A 23,169-nucleotide genomic window follows, 5' to 3' on the forward strand; every position below is an offset into this window, starting at 1 on the left:
TTCAGAAAGATAGTTTTACTAACTCACTAACCGTAGTCTACAAAACTGTGCTCCTGATTTGCATTTCCATCTACTGAGGCCAAAACTTGGCACCCAGGGATTAAGCCTCAGATATACTGACAAATGTTTAATACTGCTGAAAGCATGACATAAGTTCCATATGGGAAGAGGAGAATATCATCTTTTTACTGAAGATGGACTACAAATGGGGGGGGGGGGGGGGGAGAGGAAAAAAGAAGAGGAAAAAAAAGAAAAAAGAAGAGGAAAAAAGAAGAGGAAAAAAGAAGAGGAAAAAAGAAGAGGAAAAAAGAAGAGGAAAAAAGAAGAGGAAAAAAGAAGAGGAAAAAAGAAGAGGAAAAAAGAAGAGGAAAAAAGAAGAGGAAAAAAGAAGAGGAAAAAAGAAGAGGAAAAAAGAAGAGGAAAAAAGAAGAGGAAAAAAGAAGAGGAAAAAAGAAGAGGAAAAAAGAAGAGGAAAAAAGAAGAGGAAAAAAGAAGAGGAAAAAAGAAGAGGAAAAAAGAAGAGGAAAAAAGAAGAGGAAAAAAGAAGAGGAAAAAAGAAGAGGAAAAAAGAAGAGGAGAAAGAGATTCATATTGCTCTTTGTCTCTCAAGCGCAATCATCTTAGTTTGGAAACAAAATTTTTAACAGTTGAGAATAAAGAGGCAGTCCTTGAGGATAAAACCATCGGAAAAATCAGTTAAACGCATCATGCTGACAGAAAGCAGTCACCCTTTCTACTTGAACTGCACCTCAACAGACATTACTATCTCATTATCATTTAATGATGATTTGGAAAATTATCTTTGCGCGAGTGACAACAGTTGCTGTTTGTGGAGCAATATTTTTTACTGTTTCTAATCAAATATGTAAAGCCCTTTCGATGTTACCCTGCTGTAAAAGCTGCACCAACGGCCTTCATCCAGGTCATAGCCTTCACAAACCTCCAACCCCACTTCACTATGTCTGAGAATACCTCACATTTGACATAGGCTTCACTAGAAAGACAAAAATGTAGCTTTATCCATTAAGGTAACCTCCCTGTACAGCACTCCATATCCCTCAGTATTCCAAGTACAATACTGTAACTCACCTCCACAAGAGTCAACAAGAGTGTGACGTTTTCTTGCTGTTTAATGAAAATCTCTGTGAACTGACTTCCCAAATCATCAACTTGTTTGGTTAAGTTTTCTTCTGTAATAGTAAAAAACAACGTATTACAACACATGATTGGAAGAGCTTCAGGTAGTTGTGATTTTTGTTTTTACTAAAATAGGGCCACGTGTGACAAAAAGGTTTAGAGTCACTGCTATAATGTTAATTGAATTCTTTTCAAAACAAAACACTGACACAAGCTTTGCACAAAAGAGAAAACCTACGTTATTCTAAACGTAACTTTTATTGACAGGTATTTTGTTTTAAGAACAGGAGGGAACCAATAATCTGCTAAACAAACTCATTTCAGCATTAAAAGAAAAAAAGTCCTATTTCCATTGATCATATCCAACCAGATTCACAGTTCTCACCCCCACAGTTGCCCGTTACAGATTTCAGAGAGAAAAAGGGAAGCCTCCCAGCAGAGGAGGAGCAGAAAGCGTCAAAGTGGCTACGTTCGCATGCAGCTGAACTGGTCCGGTAGAGAAGTTCCTCATAAGGACCATTCGCTAATATGCAAAAGCAAAGCACATTTCATACCAACAGGCTTGAAGCGAGCAGCGGGGAATATAAAGCATCTAAAGCTAAATGGCTCAAACACCTCATTTATTTATTTTAGTTTTGCAATAGAAAAGACCTAAACATCAGGAGAGTAAGTTGGAAACAGATGAGCATCAAAACCTCTCAGTCTTGGAATCTGCATTAATTTCACAAGGGAAATCAAGTGCCGTTCTGTTATTTACTCTTCAGTTGGGTAGAATTGGGGTAGCACACGAATTTCGTCTTACACAATTATTTCATGCATCGTTGTTGCACAAACAAAAAACAAATGCAAAAGTATCCCACAAAACAGAAAACATGCCAACTGCATCTCGGTACTGCTGCTGTTTTTCTAGGCCGAGTGACAATTTACAAAGCTGCTTCACAAAACAATTATATGTAGGTACTACTGGTTGGCATAGCTAAGGAATTTCAGTTGAAAAATTGAGTAAGAGCAATTCTAATTCAAAGGGAGTTTTTTATTGTACTCGCATTTTGGACAGGAAGAAAAGACCTTTCATTCAAGTCCAGTACAGTTTCTGAGACCTCAGCTTTTCAGCTGCTCAGCAGTAGTTCAAAGCCAGTCCCACTCAATGGGGGCGGGAATTCAGTTGTACATGACACCAGCGGCCACCCCACGTGAAACAAGCCTCTCACCGAGTTCAAAAAATAGGCTGGTTCTTCGCTTGGTTGTGTTTATACAAGGCTTCTCACAACAGCACGGAAAGCCAGTGAACACAAAGTAACTGCTAGGGGAGCAATACACAGGACACAACCACTCGTATCCAGCTCCAGCCAAGCGCCCTTCTCCCTACAAAGCTTCCTCTCCCCACACATCCCCTAAACAACTTGCTGCTTTGCTGCCTTCTCTCTCCACAACCTCCAAGCCCCTCCTGTCTCACAGAGCATGCTGCCAGCTGCCCAGGCCCCCTGCGCTCCGTTTCAGGCAGTTCAGACAGCCCAGCGCTCCATTGAAGAGCCGCAGCAAAGGCACTGCCGCTCATCTTCTAAACCGGGTTGCCCTACAAATCACGCAGATGTACGTTCAGCACTGCGACACCGTCCCATGCTAGCTGATGAAACCACAGGCACAGGAACAGCCTGAAGCACGAAGCACAGAAAATACGTGGTAAAGCCACCGAATTGCTGACCAAATCCGAAGGTCTGAGGTGGTTCAGTGAAGGCAAAAAAAGGATTTTTTCCTCCTGCTTCAACTGCAGGATTTACGGCCTCATCAAGGAGTCACTAACAAACCATTAACAACTGAGCAGCTATAAAAAGGGTCAAAAAGCACAGGTAATCTTCAAACTCTGCACCTTGTTCGGGGTATGGCAAAACAGAGAAATCAAACGACTCTACCATAAAAATTTGGTGCCAAGAAAACAATTTTAATTCAACCAGCCCAATTCAAACTGTTGGCTACGGTGATTCCCTGCAAGGTATCAGTTTATAAGATCTAATTCTTAAGGATTTCCAATACAGGGAAGAGGCTTTTGTTTGGCCTTTCAGACATCGGAGAGTAGCTGATCATTCCTCTAATGTAGCATAGCTGCATTTCTCCCTTGAAGGAGGCTTATCAGTAGGCAGCTTACAAGACGGAGAAAGAAGCGGCACCAATCTGCTGTAAATTTTTAGCTGCAGAAGCTATGACATACTAACAAAAGATAACGAAAGGGAGGACAGACTGTGTGCAAAAATAACTCTAGGCCAGGCATGTAGCATCTAGCAGAATACAAGTCTGATAGCGAGCTCTCTGAAGCTGAGGGGCTTATCACGTCGGGGTCACTCCCGGTTTACGTGAGTAAAGAAAAATAAACCAGGTAAGCCAACTCCACAGAAGTTCAGTTGCTGCGCTTCCTACCGTGGAATAAGAGGCAACTCAGCTGAGAATCATACACGGATTGCACGCGCCATAGCTTGCTGCAAACCAAGGAAAGCCTTTGAACTTTTTTTCTTTTAAACAGATGCTTAAGTCAAAATATTTCACTTTGAATTTTCCATGAGCTGTGACTGAACATCTTGTCCTTTACTCAAACTCAGCTACAAACAGCAAGTGTTTGAACTATGGATTCCTCCTAATCCCAACTCTTGTCCTGGCACAAGTTCCGGGTGCTAAGGCAAAACCTGAGCAGTGTACACAACTTACGCAGCCTCTAACAAGTTTACTGTAGTTTTTATTTACTCCAAAAGCTTGACTCTAGTTCAGGATGTTTAAGATTCTTCTATAAAAGGGCCAAATTGAAGTTGTCTTTTTTTTCTTTTTCTCTCAACTCTTGCTTTTTCCTATCAGTATTTCTTCTACTAAATTAAAAAAAAAGAAAAGGCAAAAGGAGCCAGACAGAAAGAAACAGGCAAAGTGAAACTGCATCTTCTACTTATGTGGATACACCACAGATCTTGCAACCAGACTCCTACCCATAATCGCTCTTTAAATCCACACATTCACAGGGCACAAATAAAGAGAACGACTTCCGTCTATTAAGATTAGCTCGTAGTGACTCACTAACAAACAGCACAGCAAACTAGCATTTAATCTTAAAATAAACAGATGAAGTGCATTTTGATAAAACCAGTTTAAAAAAGGAGAGCATACAAAGTGTTAGTGGTAACTTACGATAGAAGCGAGCACTGTATTTTAACATGCATTGCTTAAAAGAGACACTGTGAAGGATGCTTACGTGCAGCGTGTGCATTTGCGTCAAACTTCAGAGCTTCTTGAAAACAGAAGCTCTGTTCACAAATGGTTGCCCATTAAAATCCTACCAGTTCTGAAGCTGCACACTTCCATGACATCCTAAACAAGAATTTATCATTATTACCATCTCTGGAGATCTGCTGGCATTCAACATGCCCAAATCACGTGAGAAATAAAATTGGGAAGACACTTCAGCTCGTAAGAAAATAGATAGAGCGGAATGCTAAAAGCTTTCACTAAGCTCCAATGCAAGTCTTTACAGTGTCCTTTTTAAACGGCAGCGAGTGTTATGGGTGTGAGTAGCAACTAGGCCTAAAACAAAGTGCCATATTTATATAAGTAAAGGTTCTTTTACCTTCAGAATCATCTGTCAATGCAGATAAAAGAAAAAGAAACAAGAGAAAGGTTTACAAGTTGAATAGCTTTCCAAACAGCACAACCAATAGCAGCATAAGCTCAGATTTTCAAAGCAGCCATCCTAGCTTTCTACAGCAGCAATTACTCCTTCAGGTAGTTCTTGTGGAAGCGGCCGAACTAAACGACCCCATACTCTTACAACACTGGTGATCGCACGTACGTAACTCAAGTTTGTCAATTCTTTGCTCTTCGTAAGAGACTGCTAACAAGATTCTTGTCGAGTCCATCATCAAGGCCACTACCATGAACATGGATTCACCAGCACTGTGAAACTCTGTTCTTGTTCAAAACCTCTTTCATCAAAATCAGGCCACCGGGTGAACAAGGAAAAGAACGGCAAGTACGCAAAGCGACAATCTGAGAGATGGTTAAGAATAACGTATCACAGAGGGATTTCAGCTTGCAAGTCTCTTGCAGCTATATAAGATGAGACAGTTCCTTGTGGAAGGCACCGTGAAAGGACATAGTGCACAAGGTAATGCCAACGTACTGGCAGAAATTTATTCATATTAGAGAACCCTCACCTACTTTCCATAAGGCTATTTATCACTTAAGGAGCCTTTGAAGAAACGTCTTGGGCTAAATACTGCAGACAAGAGACTTCAACTCAAACAACAGTATCGCCTCACATTTTGCCCATTCACAGGACAATTCGCACTCCACTACATGCAATGGAAACGGAAAAATGAGATACAAGCGCTGTCAAGGACTAGAAAAACTCGAGGTCCATGGCAAATGAAGGATGTTATGAACACGTAGATATTCAGTCATCTTAAATGTAGCCTTCTGCTCAGACTGTATTCACGCTTGCCCAAGAAGCCCAATTTTTTTTTGGACAAGCTCGTACGATGCTTTTTCATGTTCATTCACCCAAAAGCAGAATGGATATCCTGCAAGCTTTTTTATTTGTTGTTGATGTTTTCCTCTTTAAAACCTCGGCAAACAAGTGTACGGCCATTTGGCTTAGATTACTAGCTTAAACTGCGATCAAGCCGAGGCCCGATCGGCAGATACGAACAGAAGTGGTTTTCCAAGTAACACCTGCAACAAGGCACAAGTGAAATGTCAGAAAGATCAGCTGAATTCCCTCAGTTGGCCCTACCACACAGCCTGCTTCAGTTTAACAGCTAGTGACCTTTCTGGCAGAGGCACCTACTTGGCAGCTGCCTGCGTGACTGTAACTAGTACCTGGTCTCCGTTCTCCCCAGCGATGGCGATGAGAGCAAGGGCACGCAGGCTCAGCGTCTGACAGACATCGCGCTCTGACTGAGGCCTCCTCCCAAGCTAGCACTTGCACGGCCCCCAGCCAGATCCCATCTCCATTCTCTAGACATGTCCTTGATGCTCAACAGAGGGGAACTCGGGCTGTCCTGCCCTCCGCACCATTCGCCCTTCAAGAGCCTGAAATGGTTATAATCCACAGCTGTTTTACTTGTCAGAAGCATCTGGCTCTTCTGCAGGCTGGGCACTCGCGGCTCCTATTCATGGATTTAGTTTTAAGAACATTCTTCTTAATGTTTCTAACATTAAGCCTAATTTGGGTTACTGCTGTCATTTTCTTCAGCGTACTGATGTTTCTGTGAAATACGGGGTTATTTTTAAGAGCTGCAACCATTTCATTGGCCTTGGAGACCAGTTTTGATGGCCTATCAGGAAAGGCTTTCGAAAATAAACTAAAGGCAGGAGGGGCAGGGAGTTTCACAGCCTAGCTGGATAGAGTCTGCATCTAACTATGGTGGGAAGGACAGGCAAAGTTTCTTTCTCAAATGCCACAGCAGGGCTGGAAAAGAAGAAAGTTTTCACACTTACATATAGCCACCTTATCATAGGTACCTGAGATTTTATCTCTCAATATCGTTGTTAAATCATCAGATCTTAGTGTCCCATGTCACAGTAACAGCCAGAACCGTCCTTTGCCAATAGCAAAGAATGACTCGGTTCTTTATTTACCAACTAGAAAAAACAACAAATTATCCCATTCCAACCTGGCTGCTATTCACAGAGCATAGTTTTTAAAATTAATAAGCAAGAGATCCAGTATTACTAAAATGCAAGCTGCGTACAACAAGATTTTTAGCTTTGTCGTAACAGCTACACAGTAACAAAGCAAGTCTCAGCATTAGTAAATCACAGAGTATAACAGTTTATAATTTGAACAAAACCACCAAGGAAAGCACCCCCACCGTTAAATCAACTATTATGACCAAGCGCTTACCTTGCTCCTCCTCTTCTAGGTCATTCGATATTACATTGTAGAGAGTGTCCAAGGCATAGCCAATTATTTCAGAATCTGAACTGCAAATGAAAGAACCACTTTTCTTTAATGACTGATTTCCAACTACTCTTACAACATTGTTTTTCTGCACAGGCAGTACCCTTTGCAGCATTAGTTCACGTGAGAAGGACTGATGTTGACAGACATTTTGTAATACCACGTAACCTTGAAGTGTCCCGTCCCTGAACGGAGTCAAACTCCTTTTCCCAGTTCCATTCCCTCAGGTGGCCGCATCCAGAAAGTCTGGTGACACAAGATGACCACAGGAAGCTTCACTGTAAGCGTGTTTTCCAGTTCCTGAGTCACTCCTTCCAACCTGCTCCTCAAGTATACCAGGAGAAATCTCTGGGAGGCGTTTGGACCCCTTCCCAGAAAGTCACCCACGGAAGCTGCAGACAAGCTTCAGCACCGGCCCAGGAAAGACCCTCCCCGCTACCCCATCAGCGAGAACCAGGGGCCAAAAGCGCGCGCTCCACGCGAATGCAATGGCGACAGCTACGGATTCTCCCAAACAGGCAAGCCTCCGTGTCGTCGACTGGGACTACACCCAGTTATTAAGGGTTTTTGAACTCCAAGCATCCCCAGGAAGCTGCTGGGCAACCAGTCTAACCCCAAAGCATTCACCTGCTTACACCAAGACTCTTCTCTTAACAAGCCCTGCTTTACAAGAGACCTGTTTCTTCTGCGTTACAAAGCCTAAGCAATCCGTAAACCCTACGCTACAACGGAGACTCAGTGCAAGAGTTTGGGGGGGGAATGTAACCATTTTTGCTGCTTGCTTTCTTGCTCATAAAGCAGAAAAGCATCAAGGCACAGCTGGTCAAAAAACAAAGGAAAAGAAAACCTTACATCACAAAGCAAGGCACCTCAGAGTGCAGGAGGACACACCTCACAGCTATTTTCACGTCTTGCCCAAGCATGAGAAGAGCACGCTGTCAAAACAAGACCTCTCATCCCAACTTTTCAGTATTTGCTTTCACTGATCTCTAAGGCATACAAAGTAAGGCCTCCACACCAAAGATAGATTTGCGTTTTAAGAAGCTACTAGGCCGGTTCAGAGCAGAGGCCTAAAAAACAACCTAGACAGCAATCTTAAAAGCCAAGCCTTAATTGAGGCCAGCTATCTCTGCTAGACCACTAATTAAAGACAACAGACCGACAGCAGTTGTTGCAACCAAGAAAACTAGAGATGCCTCAAGGTGATCCACTAGCTTTGAGAAGACAGGAGCAATCCGTACCTACGTTTCTTGTATCAGTACAGCAAGAGCTTTAGCGAGCTGTCCAAGCGACACCTCACCTCCCTTTCTACGACTCTCACGCTAAATCAAAAGCTAGCAACAATCAAGTGTCAGTGTCGTTTGTTCTTTCACGTTGGATTTGGAATTGAATCCTGGTCCTGCTAATGTCTTGCGAGGACACAGGCATTTTTCCTCTGTGTGTCACTCGGCTCATACCGCCTGCTTTTAAGCTGGGCTGTATTGGAAACAAAAGGGGAAAAAAATTATTTCCTCCTCTGCCAAACTGTTAGTCAAAGCAAGTAAAGGAAGCTTTTAGCCCATGTGAACACTCTCATCCAGCAGGTATGCTCAGATTTCCAGCCTGCTTATGTTTTCCCTTCATTGTGATTTTAGTTCTTCAACATAACACTACAAAGCCTATGGTTTCCTTTTCATGTAACTGAAACAATTTTACATAGAAATTACTTCCTGGAGACTTAAAAATACCCAAGCCGCAGCCTTGCTTTTCCTTTCCCTTGTTAGGGAAGTCACAGCAGCTACAAAAGAATAAGCAAATTCTGTGTAGATGTGCTAAAAGCAGGCCTTGTTTCTCTTGTCTAAAGGGGAACACATCACAAAATGAGGAGAGCAGCATCCTATCTTTGCTGTTTACTGCCTTGCTACCATCAGCTGTTCACCACATACAACATTTTATTAATTCTTCTGTTCAGACTGAAGCTGTGCAGCTTTTGCTCTGTAGTGAAAATCAGTCAAGAAATAGACTTCCAGCCTCTCATGCATCCATAAAAGATGCCGCCTTTACGCAATGCAACAATCCAGCATTAGCCACCTCAGGCATCTTCCCTCGGCTACTTGTGCTTTTATGGGGCATGCGACCAAGATGTCAGCGCAGCGCTCCTCTGCTGTTGTTTCTGAACTCGTGAAGAATCACATGGAAGTGAAGGCGCCCAGGTATTGCCCTGCCCAGGTAGGGTGCCTCAAAAATGCTTTTACCTATTCTTCTAAAACTATGGCATTTCACTGTCACAACAGAGACAAGCATCGTCTATGCTCTCAAGAAAAGCATGGAAAAGCAGAGTGTTTCGATCATGTCATCCATCACAGCACACCTGGAAAGGAGGGTGTTCTGTTACCCCTAAAAACTCAAGTCGTGGAAAAGCTATCAAAGGGGTAATAACATTTCTATTACCTCTTACGGAAGTTTTAATGAGAAGCATATTACAATTCTAAAACTTGGAACTAATAGCACATAAGTAACTGAGCTTTGTGCCTTAAAGAAAAAAAAAAAGAATGCTTTCTCTTGGGTTCATATTAGCTTTCAAACTATTAGAATTGTCACGCTGAAATATAAAAACCTTGTTATGTAAGTAGAACCAAAGCAGTTAAAGATCAAGTTGACTTCCCGCGCCGGTGCCTTCTCCCACACCAACAGTTAAGTGGAACTGGCCTGTTCTACAATCAATGCCAAATTTTTTTCAAAATTATCTCTGGTGGGATGTGGCAACATCTAGACAGCAAGTCAGGAAAAGTCCTCGACTAGATCACAGTGCCTACTTTGTATTACAAAATAAACATATGGCACAATAACTGGTGCGTGTAAGAGTCTGGAACGTTTAAAGGCTGACTCAGGAGTGTTATCGGGCTCCGGGACGGCTGATGCGCATAGCTGAAAAACTAGTGAAAGAAGTCAGTTTTCTATAGAACAAGTTTTAAGCGCTCAGGCAGGAGGTAGAGCTTCAGGCAGTCTACAAGTAAACCGTAGAACAAGTGGAATGACCTGTTCAGTTAAGAGACAGAAGTGGTGTATTTCTGTTCCAGGATAAAGGCTGTAAATAATTCGAAGCAACAGTGTAAGGTCTGAGGACAGAAACGAGAACAGGGCACAAGAAGCTCTCACCACTTCAGCACAGCCACGCAAACCAGGCCTTTTCCCGACTCAAGTTAGGAGATGAAGCTGTAAATGCCTCTCACCTCATACTAACAACTTCAGAATTAAGAAAATATCAGCCTGCCTTGTAACGCAGAGCTAAAGAAAAGCGTGATTCACTACAAGGAAAGTAAATGATTAGCACAGCAACGAGGCTGCAAATGGACGGAAGGAAAGAACTACTACTACAGAGCTGATAACGTACTTGTGCTTATCACTTGAAATTCCAAGAGAAGGCACAACTGATTCACCAAAATCAGGAGATACACCGGAGATGAAAGACAGCTACACCGGAGATGAAAGACAGGTACTTTTTTACTCAACGGCTACATGAATAATAGTTAACCTAATTCTCATAAAAGATAAGAGCTGTGCTATCGTACTTGGCTGAGAAGGTCTTAAAAGCAAATGACTTTACGATTAGATACTGATTTCACAATGAGCTTATTTGCGTTAGGAAATAATCATCTCTTACCAACAAAGTTACTTCAGTTCTTCATATTGCTATTACATATTCCAGCAAGACAAATGCTGCTGAACATCAAACAGTTGTGCCTCTTGAACTATTCCATTAATTTTTGGTAAATATATAATAGGAAAGCGTGTTTGCGCTTGTCACTGTTCTCACGTTACAGTACTCTGTACACCAGCTATCCATTCCACACGTGCACTCAGGCTCTGCGAATTCAGAGACCCACGCCTGCTGTTGGCTGCTCCCCCGTAATTCTTTCCACCCAAAGACCCCGTCCCTGCAAAAAAGGCCGGAGAGCAGATTCAGCCTCACCTGATACAGCCCAACCCAGCCCTGCTTCTACTCAACTGGGAACTAAGAGGGGAATCCCATGGATTATGTTCACGTTCTGATGCGCACAAAACACGGCAACTACAGGCGTACATCCCAAACAATGGGCAGATAGGTGTGTAACATCTCCAGTCAGTAATAACCACCATCAGCACTTTCATGGCCAAAGAGCTTCACCTCAGGAGCTCAGTCGCTCATCTTCAGGCCAACCTAATAATCACTGAAAAGAGCACACTTCCCTAAAGCTAAGCTACACAGGAAAACAAAAGTCACTATTTTGACTTCAGCCTACAGGTTTCCCGGTCCTTTCACGTTTCTAATCAAATTAGACCTTCTGCAATCTCAAACTTCACAGCAACACAGTCAACGTACAGGACCAGCGCATGCGAGTCACTCGCATGAATACGGTGACACGTGAGAAGACAACTTGAGTCAATCATTGACTTCCATTTTCTCTCAAGTTGCATTGCTGTTTCTTAAAAATAATCTTAAGCAGCTGCAATGCAAAAAAATAGAGGAGGGCAGGAGGAGGAAATGAGCATTTTCCACTTCTGCAGAAAGCTTCAGGGCCCCTCACGTGGAGACTGGAAAGGTCCAAAGATCGCACCTACGGGCACACACTGAAACAGCGATGACAGCACAACAGCACTGTCCTCTGTCAGACCGCCATCCCCTCGGTTCAGTAGGCCAGCCACACTGGGCATCGGGGGCAGCTGAGCCTGCGACTCGTTTATCAACCAGTTATTCAGATGAGCTGGCTTTGATTTGTGTTCCTACAACTGAGAGCGTCCCCAAAGCCTCACCTCTACATCCACCGACACCAAACACGGCGCTCGCACCACCTGCAACGCATACCTGAACGTATCGGACACAGAGGCTACAACTAGACCTCCCTCAAACGAAGCACAGCATACTACGTGTAGGCCAGCTACATGTTTTATGCTGGTCCGCCATAAAACATGCACTAGGAAATCTGCCTATCAACATTTTGTGGAAGACAGCATTTTTTCAGCTGAAAAACCAAAAGCCACAAAGATGTATTTACTGTTTTTTGAACTGCAGCCTGAGTCGCACAAGACATCTGCACAGAGCCCCGGCACACACAAATTCCAAAAGGACAACTGGAGCCCAGACAGCACAGAGCAGCTCTCAAGTTCCTGCGCAGAAGGGTTCGGGTCAGCATCTCAAAGGAAAGGAGACCGCTAGAGCCCCGCCTCCCTTCTCAACGCTCAAATCTGGCCTCAAGAGCAGTTAAGTGCATGAAAGCAGGATCCTGGACCTAATTTTTTCAAGGGCTTCCCCTTCATGTGGGTGACAGTTACTCCTATAACCTTCCCTTTTACTGTTTGCATCACACAAGCTGCGTGCAGGCCAGACGTTCATTTTCAACTACGCAGCCAACAGAATGGAATTAATGCCTCCTTCTAGACACCGACCTGCTGCTTTCCTAATTCTCCTTTGTCTTGACATTAGAAGATGCTTCCCATGTACGCACATGCAAGCGGTCCACATATGCCCTCATGACTGGGGTTGGTTTGGGGTTTTTTTTGTATGTTTACCAGCTTTATGTTCAAATCCAGACCCAGAGACTATCACAAAACACTTGCCTACCTCAGCACCAAGACTGCACATGATTTGCAGTTTAAATCAGAGCACTGCAAACAGGTTCCAAGTTACAATATGTGGGTACTATCAAGCACAGCGATGCGATCAGTGGCAGAAAGAGATGACTAGCAACGGTATTTTAAATGCTGGATTGCATAAATACTACATTCTAGTCCACATAAAGTATTTAGACTAGTGTCATCTGTCTTAACAGCAGCCATGGAGTCCAGCTCTCCTGTTTACTTGAATCCTTCAATATAAATGCCTGCATCACTCCCCATGACAGAATTCTTCTACCAATTAATTTGATGACACACATCTGAGAAAACACACATTTGCTGACTTCATTCATTTCCTCTTAATTCTGTCTAGCTCACCTTTGGCCCAATAACAGGTTGGTTTGGGTTGTTTCAAATACTGTGTGTAATTATCATCATCATTTCGGATTTACCTTTCCACAGTAGTGGAAACTGACCACTGAGAAGCATTAAGATGCACTTCGGTACCATCCTTACTCTAGAACTGGTCCTTCTGTCCCTCTCATCCAAGCTCCCGGAATTCCGTTCTTTTCACCTCTGAATATGTCCTGATTAAGTTTGTCATCATAAAAAGCCACTGTAACAGAAGAGTTGTTAGAAACCCAGCTCCCCTCCTAGCTTCACTGGTACAGAGAACCAAGTCTGTGTGTGTCGGTGTCAGCGGCAGAGAAGGCTCGGGTTATCAGCTGGAGGCGGCTGCCAGAAGTCAGCAACATGCTTACCGGTCTGTCTGAAGAACGTGGATGAGATGTTCCATAGCCTGTATGCCTACCTCCAATCGGTATTTCTATTTGGAGAAAAATTGAATAGTTAATGGTCTAGCCCAAAGCCCAAACAAAGCTTTTTAAGCAACGCATCACAAAACTATTAAAAACCCATGCGGCTCTTTAGGGAGTTCGGTACTCACCTTGGATAATGATTTAAGAGCACGTACAGCATCCCTCCGGTCATCCAATAAAGTGGAAGAAGCGACTCGGTCACACAGCTTCTGAATCTGGAAACGTACAAGACACGTGGGGTAAAAGACAATATGCCACAGCTACGTAACAGGTTCCAAAATGCTCCACACAGCACGGCCAAATTCCGGTAATGGCACGGGAGAGCTGGTAATTCCCCACGTTCAAACGATAACTTCATTTCTCCGAGCAGAGCAAGGCGCTGGGCGTTCGGGCTACCCGAACAAACCTGCACCTGCGAGAGCGACCCGGGCACGCTCGGCAAAGGGGCAAGAAACTTCGGAAGGCTTCCCGGAGCTGCCCTAGCGAGGACCAGGCCCGCCCGGCCGCACCGTTCCGACCCAGGACCGAGAGGGAAGGACGTTTGCCGGCCGGCACCCCGTGGCCGCCCCCGCGCCGCCCCCCCGCTCCGCTCGCTGCCCTGCAGCTACCGGCCCCAGCGCCGCGGCCCCGGCGGCGCTCCCCGGCCCGGCCCGCCCGGCCGCGGCCTGCCAAAAACAAGCCGCCGGCAGGGGCCCGGGCGGCGCCCCGCGGCCGCCGGCTCCCGGCGCGGCCCCGCGCCCCCCCCCCACCCCACCGGGCCGCTGCTAGGCCCCGCCGAGCTGCGTCCCAACCCCGCTCACCGTGTCGGCACCGGAGGGCTGCGGCCCGGCGCTAGGGCCGCCCATGACGCCCCGCAAGAAGTTCATGGCGGCTCGGCTACGGCGCGGACACCGGAGCTCGCCCCGCGCCCCCGACCCCCGCCGCCGCCCCCCCCGCGACGGAAGCGGCCGCAGCGCTTGCGCCGCGACGTGGCGCCGACGTGGCGGGCGGGCAGTCAGGGGGCGGGGCCTGGCGGGAGCCCCGCCTCCCCGCGGCCGCGCCCACGGCCGATGGCGGCGGCGGGAGGCGTGCGGGGCCGGGGCAGCCCCGCTCCGGCGGTGGCTGTCGGCATGGCTGGCCCCCGCCGCCGCGCCCCTCCTCGCCCCTCACCGGGGCCAGGCCCTCCTGCCCACTGCCTCGTCTCGGTTGACGCCGCGTCCCTCCGCAGCGGGGGCCCGTACCGCCGTCGCCCGGTCCTGCCCGCTGGTCGGCTGCTGCATTTCATCCCACCCCGAATTAATGGAGCGAAAAAACTCCTCCTTCCCCTAATTATCAGCCTCATTAAGCTTTTTAAATATGATAGGACACGTGGAGGAAACTCAGCCTTTCCTCCCAGATTAATCCCCCCCCTAACACTTTTTGGCATAATTGTTTGCTACCCCCATTACTTCCTGCATTTTGCACTACGAAAAATTAACAAATTAGGGAAGAGCTCTGAACACCACATCAGTTAGGAGAAGGTTTTGTTACATATTTGCTCAGCACAAACAACAGACCTGCAGGGGCCGGGGGCATTAACCTGCCTAAAAAGTAAACCCAGCACACCCCTGTAACCCAGTTCCCCCCTGGCATCTCAGGGGTCTGTGCGTCCAGAGCAACCCCAAGACAAACCCTGAGGCTTGGAATTCAGAAATGGTATTTGCTTATAATGGAAAAGGAAAACGTGATACCAACTCCTAACTAGAACAAAATTGTTACGCTTTTGGAACTAAATCAACTCAGCAGCTCAGCTAGATACCACTGATGGTTCAGTCAGAGAAGAGCACCAACAAGTTAAATTTTTTTTCAGGTGCTGAATTTCCCCTCATTGGATGCTGCTGCAGCACTCTGTGTTCCTGCTGAGGCACAACTGCCAAGAACCAGCAGTCCAAACCCTTCAGGCACTGCACCTGCACATCAGCTCCCAGCCTGATGCAGCTCTCCTGATGGCTACCCACTGGATTTTTGGTATGGCACTATTTTGTTTTTTCCGCATATCAAATTACAGCAAATTTTATAGCAACAATAGCAAATTAACACAGAAAGGAACGCATCATCTTACTTGGGACTAAAATTAGTTCATTTCATTCAGGGGAGAAAACCCCGCTCAATTTAAATCAAGAGCTTTGGGGATTTTATTTTCCCCATCAACTAAAAAATGAAATCAAGATGTTAATTTAAAGTATGTAATTGAAACTAAATATTTACTCTTTCAATATCCTAAAACTAATAGCTTCCTGCCTCCTCATCTAAAGACAGACACCGACAATCAATGCATTTGTCTAAAAAGATGAGATATCACAGCAGTCATTACAAACTAGGCTTTTGCCAGGCAGTTTTGTTCGTGTATAACTGCATTTCTTGTAACATCAAAAACGAAGCCCCGAGCTCCTCCAGTCCTTGAGAAGCTACATAGGCTTTTGGATGTGGCAAACCCCTCAGCCTAATAAAAAGAAGATGCAGAGCCATCACATCTCATTCCTGCAATACTTCACACAGGCACACCTGCAACTCATCTCTCACCTGCCCTGCAGTCTCCCTCTTTGAGGGAAACACCTTTTCTAAGCAACTGCCTTCTCCCCAGCATGATCTCCCACCATGGGCAAGAAAACCCAAACTGCCTCTGAAACTCAACTTGCACAGTTCTCTGCTGTGCCACCAGGAACCTACCCAAACCTCGTGGCTGGCCATCCTTTTCCTTTTCCACTGACCCTGGTTTTTTTTCTCCTGCGTGGACACCACCTGGCATGGCAACCAGAGGATTTCTGCCTTGCTGGGCAGCAAGGAAACCTTCCGTGAGGTTTACTCGCCAAATAACCCGGTGCTTTACAGCAAACATGGCCATGTCAGCAGTTCCGTGAGCCACAGCAGGACAAAGCCAGCCTGCAGTCACAGCGCACACCTTAATGCTGGCTTTGCTCTGAGAGGCTGACCTGGAGGGGCTTTACATCCCTGACGCCGCTCACCTGCTTCCCCATCCCAGCAGCAAGCTGGCTCAACAAAACTGAGCTGGAGCCAGCTCACTCACAACTGTCCGAGTCTGTAAATTCCCGGTATGCCCTCTTACACTTCATTGCCCAGTAGCAGAGAAACAGGTTTTTCTTTAAGGAGGCGGGGGGGAAGTCCTTCTAAGTAAAAGGGCTTTGGCTACCATAAAGGTTAAGAAAGGATCCCCCCCTTGCCCACGGGGATGGTTCAAGGTACTTACCTTTCTGGGCCAGTGGCAGACACACACCACAACTCACCAGAAATGCTCAAGTTTGGCATAAGGACATTCTGGCCCTCAACAAGAAACAACCAACCAAAACCAGGTTCTCCTGCAAAACACTCAAGTTCTTTATTTCCAAGTTTTCCATCCTTACATATACAGCCTCAGGGGAAAAAAAAAAAAAAAAAAAAAAAAAAAAAGGAGATTTGCTTCTGAGAAAGACATTTGATGTGCCCCAGCTGCTAAAGGCATCCACACCTCAACAAATTTTTTACAAGTCAATGGGACAAGCCAGAGCCCTCTCAAACCAGGCGTCTGGAGGCATAACACGCTCCAAGGTCCAGCTTTTGTCACATTGGGAAGGAATTATTTCACATTTCATTCACAATCGTTATTTTAGATCTCAGCTCAGCTCAAGAAAATTTCTCTGTGTCAGTGAGGAGCTCTGAACTTTTGAGTTGCAAATGGGGGGTAAAGCTCTGCACGCAGATCCCCATTTTCAACCAACGCGGACGACAGCCCGAGCTTTTAAGGTGGCTGCAGACCGCCGTGAGAGGCAAAACGCTGCTCCCGCGCAGAAGCGGCCGAGCGAGAGAGGCGTCAGGAATGAAACTCCCCGGGTAAACCCAGGGTAACTCACTGCCAGCGAGCCCGTCCGCTCCGCCGGCTACCCGTGCCCCGACTCCGCCACGGCTGACGGCGCGGTAAGAAGCGGCCATACAAACGTACCTTCTGCGCTACCGAAAGCCGAACCAGGCTAGTTAAAAGAAAGAGCGCGGAGCTCCCGCCATCCCCGTGTAAGCGGTGGGGCTGCCGGTACCGCCAGCCTCCCAGCCCGGTGCGGGGCACCCCCCGCGCCCACCCTCCCAGAGGCCCCGCCAGGCACAAAGACCAAGGCCGCCGCGCCCGTTAACGGCCGACCGCTCGGCGGGAAGCGGCCGCTCCGGCCGACGTCACCGCGGAAAGACGGCGGCGATTGGCGGAGAGCGCCCAGAGAGAGCTCCGCCCGCCCCGCGCGCGCAGAGCGCAGACAATACGGGCCGCGCAGGCGCGAGCGCCCGGCCGCTTCGTCTCCTCCCCGCCCTTTCCCTCGCGGCCCCGCCCGCGCCCTCCCTCCGCGCAGGCGCGCACGCACGCACCCACAGGCACGCGCGCACGGGAGCCCCGGCCGCCCCTCCCTCCCCCGCCCGGCCGTGACATCACTGCCGCCGCCGCCGCCGCCGCGCCCCGCTCGCCCCGTCCTGCCCCCGCTGCGGGACACGCCGAGGGACACGCTCGCCGCGCCCGACACCGAGCCGGTCCTGGGGGGGACGTGCCCCGGCTCCGCGCACCGAGACTTTTTCCTTAGGTGAGCGAGGGGGGGATCGGGGGTAGGCCCCGCCGCCGTGTGTGTGTGAGGTGGGGGGGGTGGCCGTTTAACGGTCGCGGCGCGCGCGGGGCTGAGGGGAGCGGCGCGCGCCGGGCGGCAGCGCCCCGGGGCCCGGTTTTGCCCTTCGCCGCCCGCCCCCGCCTCGGCGCGGCCGGGCCCGGCTGCTGGCTCCCGGCCCGGTTCCTCGCCCGGTGTGGCGCGGGGGCGGCGAGGCCGGGCCGGGGCGCGGAGCGGAGCGGGGGGGGGCGGGGGCTTTTGTTCGCCGTCACCTTGGCGGCGTGTCGCCTGCCGGCGATCGCTCTTCCGCCTCGCCCCGGGCGGCGGGGGGAGGCCGGGGGAAAAGCGCCCCCTCGCCCGCCGCTTGCGGGCGTAACGCCCCGCGCCCTGCGTGACTCGGTGCTTGCTGCGGCGTTCGGCCCTGCGCTCGCCTTTCCCCGGCTCGCCTCATGCATTGCCTTCCAGGGGCCTCCGGAGGTACCTGGACTTCGGCATGTGCGGGATGCCGCTTCCTCAGCCTCGTTGGCACTGCAGAAGCAACCTTAGCTTCCCACCCTCGGCTCAGTGAGCCCTCCTTCTCTCTTACGAATTGGTACTGCGATGGCATCACTGGCTGTAAGATCTCTCCCAGCTCTGCAGACCTCGCCTTTCTCCGCTTCCTCTTTCCCCAATCACAACCTGAGCTGCTGTGTTTTCACACGTAACATGGCTGAAGTTGTTGCGAGCACCTTATGTTCTGCAGATCTGGATGCCTTGAGTAGATCTTCTCTGAGCTTCTCTCATTTGTTTCCTGAGCCGGGCTTGGTCTGTTCTCAGGCTTTTGCTCGCCTTAACCTCGGAGGGCTAAAGTAGAGGTCATTGCAGTTCCAGTGTGGGTGCACAGGAGCATCCCCACGGCAAAGCTTTTAAATCCCTTGGTTAGTTGGGTGACCCTGGATCTTGAGCTTGCTGCCAAGCACCGCTGCATGAAAGAACTAACACAGCGGAGAATGAGAGAATACGAAATTATTGTTTGATTTCAACCAGAAAGACTTAGTCGTGTAGGTTTTGTTATTGTGGCCTTCCATGTTGGTTTGGCAATTCCCGAGCCCTCTCTATGTTCTGGGCATTTCAAGTTCAGTGTGCAAGCGTTCCGCTTTGCTACGGAAAGAAGCGTAAAGATACCCACGGTATTTTTGAACGGTTGAGAAATAGGGTAAGTTGTTTTGTTCCTTGCTCAGTTCTTTTGCAGGTAGACTATTTATACGCAACCTGTGTGTTTAAAGCTAGCACAGTATTCTTTGGCCTGTAAGGGGATGGAGGAGTATGAGGGGAAGGATATCCTCTCTTAGTAAGCATTTATTTTTTGTATAAAGCACTCTTTGCTGTATTGGATATCTCAGAGGTTTTTTGTCTTTTCTCTTATGGACGTTTTTAATTAGGGAGTAATAGCAGAATGAGGATCAGTGGACCAACTTAGAAGAAATGGTTACTCTGCAGCGTAGGCCGTGCCGTCCTGCTCCGCGCCGTGCGGCAGACTTCACGTGAACTAATACGGAGCAAGCACTGCTATGTATACCCAGGTTCCTGAAGGTAGTATAGCTGTATTATCATAGCACTGCGAGTGGGTATAGAGTTTGTCAACTTCCATTCTGTGCCGAGAAGGTGGTGTGACTGACAAACCGGTATTGCTTTAGCTTCAGGAGTTAATTTATCGTTAAGGAGGCATTCTGTGTTCATTGTGATTGTAAGTATGCCTGCAGGGCCACACCTGCCCTAGGAAAGCCTTTTCATTCTGAAGGATTCCTTCTCCTTGTGAAGTGTGGTAGCTTGGGCAAGAGACATAATCTTGGTTTATCATTTGAAATGTTCTTGTAATGTTCTGATTGGCAGATGAGGGCTCGCCGTGTGGAATTGTGATCTGCATCATATGATTTCTTCATTAGCATAATAAAATCTTTTCTGTGACAGCTAGCTTAAACTGAAGAGAAAACAGAATGAGCTGACCATCCAGTCTACTTATCCGCCAGTGTCCTTCTGAATAGAATGTTTTCCTTTATGGAACTGAGGTTTCAAATTATACATCTACTCTCACACTTAAAGAATATTTTACAGTGCTGAAAATATGCTGAGGAAACACAGCATCTTAACGCACAGTGGTGAATTTGAGTCTTCCTTCTTACTGTAGCAGTTGTGACACTGGATGTCATTTCTTTTGAGAGTATTTGACAAATGAAGACCTGCATTGCAACTGAAGGAACATGTGAAAAGATTAATATGTCAGACTAATAGGTATATCTGATGAGATACCAGAAGAAAGGCACTGAACCTGGCGTTGGATGATGACAGAGAGAGAGAGATGCAGTGTCTTCCCCAGAAAGGGTGGTGCCATTGGCCACGGTTGCTGTTGTTATTGCTGTTCGGGTGGGTGTTAGCTCTTTTGGATGGTGCAGCTTGACTGCCCAGAAGATGGTCCCCTATAGTAGTTACGCCTAAAATACAGGGTGCTATTAAGCTCCTCTCAAAAAAAAAAAGAAAAAAACCACCAAACAAAAAACAATCCCTCAGGACAGCTTGATTTGGAAGAACTGCATGCTGTGCCTTGGGGCTCAGCCAATTCAGATTGTAGCGGGTTAGGTAAAGGAGATCATGAAGTAAAGGGATTCTGGTAGACTATACAGGTTTGCTGGCCTTTCCTGGAGATGGAGGATGATCTGAGCGCTTACCTCGCAGAGCAGGAAAGAGAGGAGGTGGTTTCAGTACTGAACTGGGTTGTTTGGGACTTTAGATTGCTCTTTCCGTATTTTTTCGTTTCAGTCGATGCTTATTTTACTTTACCGCGGAGTACCCGCCAGCCTTTGCAGGGCTGCGTTACAGATGCCCTGGCTGGTGCCAGCAGCACTGTCAGTTGCCGTTCGGTTTTTTAGCTTTATTCAAGGTGTGGCTGCTCACACAGCGTGTTGCAGTAGCGGGATCACAGCGTCACGCTTATGGGTCGTGGTAGCAGACGCACTCTTTAAGGCATTATTTCCTTGTCTACAGTAGGAAACGCCGTTTAAAAGTGATAATCCGGGTTTAGGAGAAACCCATCCAAGAACGTGAAAGCTGCTCTCCCGTTCCCTTCTGTTTTCCCTCGGCTTCTGTGGTGTGGGAAGCGGCACGGTGTCCCTCGTGGCTTTGCTTTGTGTGCTCGCTGTGTGGGGAGCATCCTTCTGGTTTGCAAAAGCCTTTTGACCAATTTTATTTGCAGTTTAAGCGGTATATTCAAATGTGATCAGTGACTTGGACACGAGTTGCAGACTTGTGGATTTAAGAACAAGCCACGCTGTTGCAGATCTATGTAAAACTATAGCTCGATGTCTGAATGCTTTTAGTCGTGGACAAATTGTTCTATGGAAGAATTGTTCAGAGGATGAAATTTGCTTGTCAATAAAACAAAATATTTTACTTGCTCATAGTGTTTTAGTAAAACAAACGGTGAGGCCTGCATCTCCCTCCCAAAGCTTAAAAGCTTGTCTTGAGGGAGGTTACCCTCAAGTTCAGATGACTCTCTCTTCAGCTCCTGTTAGAGCTCGGTTCAGCTTGCCATTTTTTTTTGGTGTTTGGTTTTTTTGAGGGGGGGGGGGGTGGGGGTGGGGGTTGTTTGTTCGTTTGTTTGTTTTTAATTAGAATTGTTGAAGCGTCCAGGCAGCGTCACTGTTGTTGGTCTGCCTCGAAAGAGGATGGAGGTGGCTTGGAACTACCTCTTTTGGCACAACCAAAGACACTGTTCCAAAGTTTATTCTCTGGGTACCTAAATTTGAGCATGTACGCCACCGTTCTGTAGCTCCGTCATCGCTTCGGGTAACTTAGTGCCTTGCCACAGGTAGTGCCTAGTCACTCTTCTTTTTTCTACAGGATAAGGGAAATAATAATGAGAAAGGTTACATATATTGTAGGAAAAAAGGCTTCTCTAATGTGAGAGCTGCTTATTGAGCAAGATGCGTGCCAGCGAACGTTTTGACTACTCGACGCGTAGTGGCCTTCAGTACTTCTTCAGAAACAAATTGCTGCTGCCCTCCTGTGCAAACTGATGGGTGATAGTTTGGTGGCTTGTTTTGTGTAGTTGAAGAAGTGGCGAACGCAGTTTAATAAATAAAGTTTTATGTATAAAGATGATTACAGGCTGAATGAATTTGCACGCTATTAATTCAGCGTGGACTTGAGAAATTATTGTAGCAGCTGGTTCCCAAGTACTTCAGCCCAATTGTCCTGACGTGAGCTGTATCTCATCCTTTTAGCCCTTAACAGTTTCACCTCATTGCACAGGCTGACTTCTAGCTTTATTTGTCAGGGCTGGCATTTGCTATCCTGGGCCATCGAAAGATGTTTTTTGCAGAGCTGAGGAAAGTCTGTAATAATCTTGTACCTGAATCCTAACAGAATGTAGCTGGGATGTTGTCACAAAGTTAAATGAATGTTACTATTTATTTCGGCGCAACCCTGCAGTTGCGCTTGGTGTTGCTCTTCAGAGGAAAATATCCTTTCTGCTTTTGTGCATTCGCTTATCTTTGCATGCAGATAACAAATAATTCCTTTCTGTGCTGGCTCTCCCATTGTTTTTGTTTTCTTGAAAGAAGTGACCGTGAAAATAACTCGAGATAGGAACTTGGTTGTTTGAGGTAACGGTGACAAGCTTCTCCAGTCCTGCCCGTAGGCTTAAGATGTTATGGAGTAACTTGAGTCACGCCAATGGAAGTTGCAAGAAGTATTGCACTGGCGGCGCGTGTGCACGTTCCTTCAGTTTTGGAGTGCGGTCCCCTGGGTGGGTGCCTCTGGGTCCCTTAGCTCTGAGCCTTGTCTGGAGAAGAAAGGGATTCCACGTTTCGTTTAGTCCTCCAGCTCGCGAGTCTATTACGAAATACATCCCGTGGCTGCCGGTTCTCGTTGGCTCAAGAAAGCACTGCAAATCCAATGTGCCTTCCTGGTAGCACGGCAATCAAAAGTACTGAATAGGGTGGAAATTAAATCTTGTCGATTAATTGTTATGCGAGCTTGATGTGGGCAGGATTACCCGTGAACGAGCAGCAATTGCATGGGCGTTTGTATTACCCTGTCTGTGTAGCTTATGGCTTTTATCAGTGTGCATGAT

The 23,169-nt window shown here is 47.2% G+C and overlaps 2 protein-coding genes across 6 annotated transcripts in view; one reads left to right on the forward strand and one right to left on the reverse strand.

Moving 5' to 3' along the window:
- USO1 (USO1 vesicle transport factor) overlaps positions 1–14,333 on the reverse strand; it is a 37,753-nt gene extending 23,420 nt beyond the window's left edge. For 3 of the 5 annotated variants that reach the window (XM_050895391.1, XM_050895389.1, XM_050895390.1), the window contains exons 1-5: positions 14,268–14,333; positions 13,596–13,682; positions 13,411–13,475; positions 7,019–7,098; positions 1,090–1,190 (exon numbers count right to left, since the gene is read on the reverse strand). In XM_050895391.1, coding sequence (XP_050751348.1) covers positions 1,090–1,190; positions 7,019–7,098; positions 13,411–13,475; positions 13,596–13,682; positions 14,268–14,333 — 399 coding nt within the window. Of the gene's footprint in view, positions 1–1,089; positions 1,191–4,741; positions 4,754–7,018; positions 7,099–13,410; positions 13,476–13,595; positions 13,683–14,267 lie in introns of all 5 variants that reach the window. The other 2 variants (XM_050895388.1, XM_050895387.1) reach the window with 1 other exon arrangement.
- A 3,619-nt stretch (positions 14,334–17,952) lies between these two features.
- The window catches only part of G3BP2 (G3BP stress granule assembly factor 2), a 28,592-nt gene continuing 23,375 nt past the window's right edge, over positions 17,953–23,169 (forward strand). Inside the window, 1 exon segment of the mRNA XM_050895932.1 lies at positions 17,953–18,041. The gene's annotated coding sequence lies outside the window, so the exon portion shown is untranslated.

Source organism: Gymnogyps californianus, chromosome 4 (assembly GCF_018139145.2).
Source record: "Gymnogyps californianus isolate 813 chromosome 4, ASM1813914v2, whole genome shotgun sequence".
Classification (NCBI taxonomy): Eukaryota; Metazoa; Chordata; class Aves; order Accipitriformes; family Cathartidae; genus Gymnogyps; species Gymnogyps californianus.